The 4,152-nt window shown below is 37.8% G+C and overlaps 1 protein-coding gene across 1 annotated transcript in view; it reads right to left on the bottom strand.

Annotated features, from left to right (window-relative positions):
- The window catches only part of LOC104967368 (CUB and sushi domain-containing protein 1-like), a 192,487-nt gene that overhangs the window by 162,535 nt on the left and 25,800 nt on the right, over positions 1-4,152 (bottom strand). Inside the window, 2 exon segments of the mRNA XM_010796776.1 lie at positions 810-922; positions 3,131-3,271. Of these exon segments, the coding sequence (XP_010795078.1) occupies positions 810-922; positions 3,131-3,271 (254 nt within the window).

The following is a 4,152-nucleotide window of genomic DNA, read 5'->3' as shown; positions in this document are numbered from 1 at the left end:
AGCTTACACATCTTCCAGCGCAGACTGAAAACTCATCTCTTTCGACTCCACTTCGAGCGATAGAATTACTAACAAAGCACTTATATACTAATAAAAGACTGGCTTATCTAAAGCCAGTTGAGTAGCACTTGACAGTTTTGGCTCTATGAAACCTGATGTACTTCTATGATTCTGTTTTCTTCAAGGTTGTATCTTCTTGGTCGAATGCACTTATTGTAAGTCGCTTTGGATAAAAGCGTCAGCTAAATGACATGTAATATAATGAACCCAGTTTTTATATTTGAAGATCTTCTAGATCTAGATATTAAAAGTAGTTTAAGTATAAGTTATCTCTCCTTTCTGGTTTCAAACAGCATACACATGATCAAGGGATTCACCATCTATGCACGTAGTGGACACACATGTAAGACAGAAGAGTTTATGGAGCATTTTGAAGAGTAATCACATTTGTACATTTATAGCAATGCATAAAGAAGACATCACATTATTGTATACACAAGTTGCTCATATTCTTCCGTTGTATTTCTGACAGAGTAGCTGCACAAACTGCATTTCCTTCCTCCAAGGATCCATAAATGTGACATTTCAAACAGCCCTCTCGTACTTGTGTTGCTACGATGTTCTTAATGTTATCACCAGTAGCAGCAGGTGTTGCCACATCAACACAAACTGAAAGTCTAAAGGATTATAACCTTAGCAAGAAGTGTGTAAGTGTGTGTGTGTGTGTGTGTGTGTGTGTGTGTGTGTGTGTGTGTGTGTGTGTGTGTGTGTGTGTGTGTGTGTGTGTGTGTGTGTGTGTGTGTGTGTACCTGTACTCTTCCTGAGTGAACACAGGAATGACAGAGGGCTGCAGGACTGTGATCTCTACCAGAGTTGTGTTCTCCTTTGCTGGCTCACCATCATCAAAGGCCACCACCACCAGCTGTCAATCAAACACACACAGTAAAGAGTCACGACATTAATTAGATATCCATATTCCTGCCTGCAATATGCCAGTCTAGTGCTTTCACTAGTCTATGGTCTTTTTTAAATCCATTTTGTATATCCTACACTGCACTGTCACTTTAATTCCTGTATTTTATTGCTGCCTTTTTCTATTAGGCTTGTTTTACTTTTTATTCTCTTGGCTAAGACTGTTGTAATATATCTTAATGTAATATTTTAATGTTTTAAGGCACTTTGAACTGCCTTGTTATTGAAATGTGTTGTATAAATAAACATGCCTTGCTAACTGTATATCAGTTCACATCATTAGACAGTGTACTGACACCGGAGACAGCCAAATAAATTGATGCCGCTAATGCATGGCGGGCTGAAAATAAACCAAGCAAATGTCTACATTATTTTTTGTCTCCCGCAAAAGGCACATTATTTGCAAGGGAATAAGAAAACAGGATGAAAGTGTATCCCGCTGGTGCGATTAGCCTTTTTTCTTCATTTAATTGGGAGTAACCGCTGTTAACTGGACCCAGAGGATTCATAATGAGGCCCAAAGTCAAATATTAAGTAATTGAAATATTTTTTTGTTTAGCAATATGGTGTTGCCCTTCATTTTATTCATACGCAACCCCTCATTCTAGTTCGAGCACTAATGAGTCACATGGTTTTGAGCTTAAACTCTGTTTCTAACCTTGGAAACTCCCTTATGCATTCCATGCTGCAACAAAAAATATATTTTGGACAATAAGGGGTGGTGCAATTATAATGCGATGCAAGCAAAGTATGTAAACATTTTCTACATATCAATGAGATGTGCCTCTCTGTGTGTCCTTGTAGGAAATTATTCATTCAGTCATAATCCCAAAATTGTACACAGTGTTGGGATAATTCATTTTGTTTCAGTTATTGGGAGCAAATGAGGTAGTATTAGTCCCCCGAGTGACATCTTCAGAGGACGCTGAATCCTTGTTGTGTTAATTAAAGCCCAATGAAAAAATAAAAATAGAATGGCCCAAAGCCCCATCGAGGAGAGCAGCTGGGAAAATGCCATTTTGAAGCTAATAAGCTATTGCGGAATACTTTGTACAGTGGATAGGGATTTATAAAAGTGCTCTGTGCAAAGACAACCTTATGTACACAAAAGTAAAACCTGAGAGTAATGCTCAAATTCCCACTTAATCCAAAAATACAAAGCAAAACAGGGTGAATTCGATAAATCCTCTCCAGTAATGGTGTCTCTTTTGGACTGAAGCCACGGTGTTCAGTCCAAATAGATCGATTTAAATGATTGGGAATTACATTAGGGATGCTGCATACTGTATTTACAATGTGATGCTCAGTAGACTCACTGCAGCATGCTTATATTTAATACATTGAATACATTACAGTTTGATTGAAGTTAATATCTTTCTAGTGGGAGAATCTTTTACTGCCGTTTCCCTCCATTGCAGATGTGCATATTTTATGACATTTATAAAAAGGACAACGTTTTGAAGTGTACCCGGCGCAAAACAAATTACAAAGGGCTGTTATGTGAAGGAAACAGAGCCGCATTCCAGTTTGTCATTCTTATATGAAAGTGTCTACTTTAGTCTAGAGCTGCATATTTAACACATTTTTAAAAGCCAGCGAGATTGATCTGATTTCATCTCGTTGAAAGAGAGTATCATTAGGAAACATCACTTTAAGATGCGTCATTTTTATTGTGTTGGTTCCTTTTGTGTTCATTTCAATGCCCAGTGTTTTTAATAAAAGAATGGTGGAGATAAATTCCTTTCAACAAGCAATTTGTGTTGTTTTATCAGCAAATTAAAAGCAGCAGAAAAGCAGAAATCAGTACACAATATCTGTTTATTTTGTGTTAGTAATATTGGAATAACGTTTTGCACATTTGTCCTTATATAGCGCAGGCATACTCGGGAATCTTTGTCACAGTGTGCGCGTCTTTTCGAATTATCTGCAGTTAAATGAAAAAGTGATTTTGTTTTACTTCTCTCACTGTTTAATTTCAAAGGATTGATATTGTATCCATAAAACTGTGCTGCTAGAATGCCTAGAGAAAGCAAAGTTAAAAAACGAACAAAAACTAAGCATAACCTTGTGTACACGCACCAATATTTATCAAGTGACCCCACAGTGTACATTATAGATTACTGTTGATCTCTAAATTAAACTGTGTGTGCAAACTCACGCTGAACTTGAGGTTGGGCTCCTCGTTGAGGTTTACTCTGGTGACCACACGTCCCGTCTTTTCCTCTACATCAAATATACTGGCAGAGTATGGATAGGCCTCCTGGTTCACTTTATAGCGTACTACACCTGCCGGGGTACCCTGTGAAGAGAACAAGTACACTTAGGATGATGGATATCTCCGGCACACTTCCTGGAACACTGCCATTCTCACAACACAGCATTGTAACAATCTGTTAAAGCACAGTGTGTAAAAGATCTAAAGCAAAAATATTGGTCCTATATGTCCAATAGTGTGTCTGTGTACAAGCAGAAGACACATATTCCCACATAAGATATTCATATTGAGGCACTTTACTGATCACTTATCCTTTCACTCAAATGTACAGGGAATTCCATTATTTTGTACAATACTGCATTACGGGCCAACACAATTATTTGGAAAGGCATATCCTCTAACATTTCAACATTATTTCTGATAATATGAGGGACAACCTGAACACATGCTGCCATTGAATCTGTACTGTTTGCTAGACCTCTACTAAAAATAATTAAAACATTGATTTCCTCTTGTTTCTCAGAGGATGAGAGTGTCACAGTTGGGGAAAAATAGGACCCAAATGCAGATTGAGGAGGAAGCAGCTTGCAAAAGGAAACAAAAAGGCGAGTTTTATTTTCAAAAGCTGAAAAAACAAGAATCCATGAACAGGTACGAGCTAAAACAAGAATTCATGAACAGGTACGAGCTAAAACAAGAATCCATGAACAGGTACGAGGTAAAACAAGAATCCATGAACAGGTACGAGGTAAAACAAGAATCCATGAACAGGTACGAGGTAAAACAAGAATCCATGAACAGGTAGGAGGTAAAACAAGAATCCATGAACAGGTACGAGGTAAAACAAGAATCCATGAACAGGTACGAGGTAAAACAAGAATTCATGAACAGGTACGAAGTAGTAGCATCCAAACAAAAGGTGACCAACATGAAGGGAGACATGAACGACAAATAATGAACCAACA

This window comes from Notothenia coriiceps, unplaced genomic scaffold (genome assembly GCF_000735185.1).
Source record: "Notothenia coriiceps isolate Sejong01 unplaced genomic scaffold, NC01 NC01_scaffold00037250, whole genome shotgun sequence".
Classification (NCBI taxonomy): domain Eukaryota; kingdom Metazoa; phylum Chordata; class Actinopteri; order Perciformes; family Nototheniidae; genus Notothenia; species Notothenia coriiceps.
The sequence above is the reverse complement of the archived record's forward strand: the minus strand, read 5'-3'. Positions and strand labels throughout refer to the sequence as shown.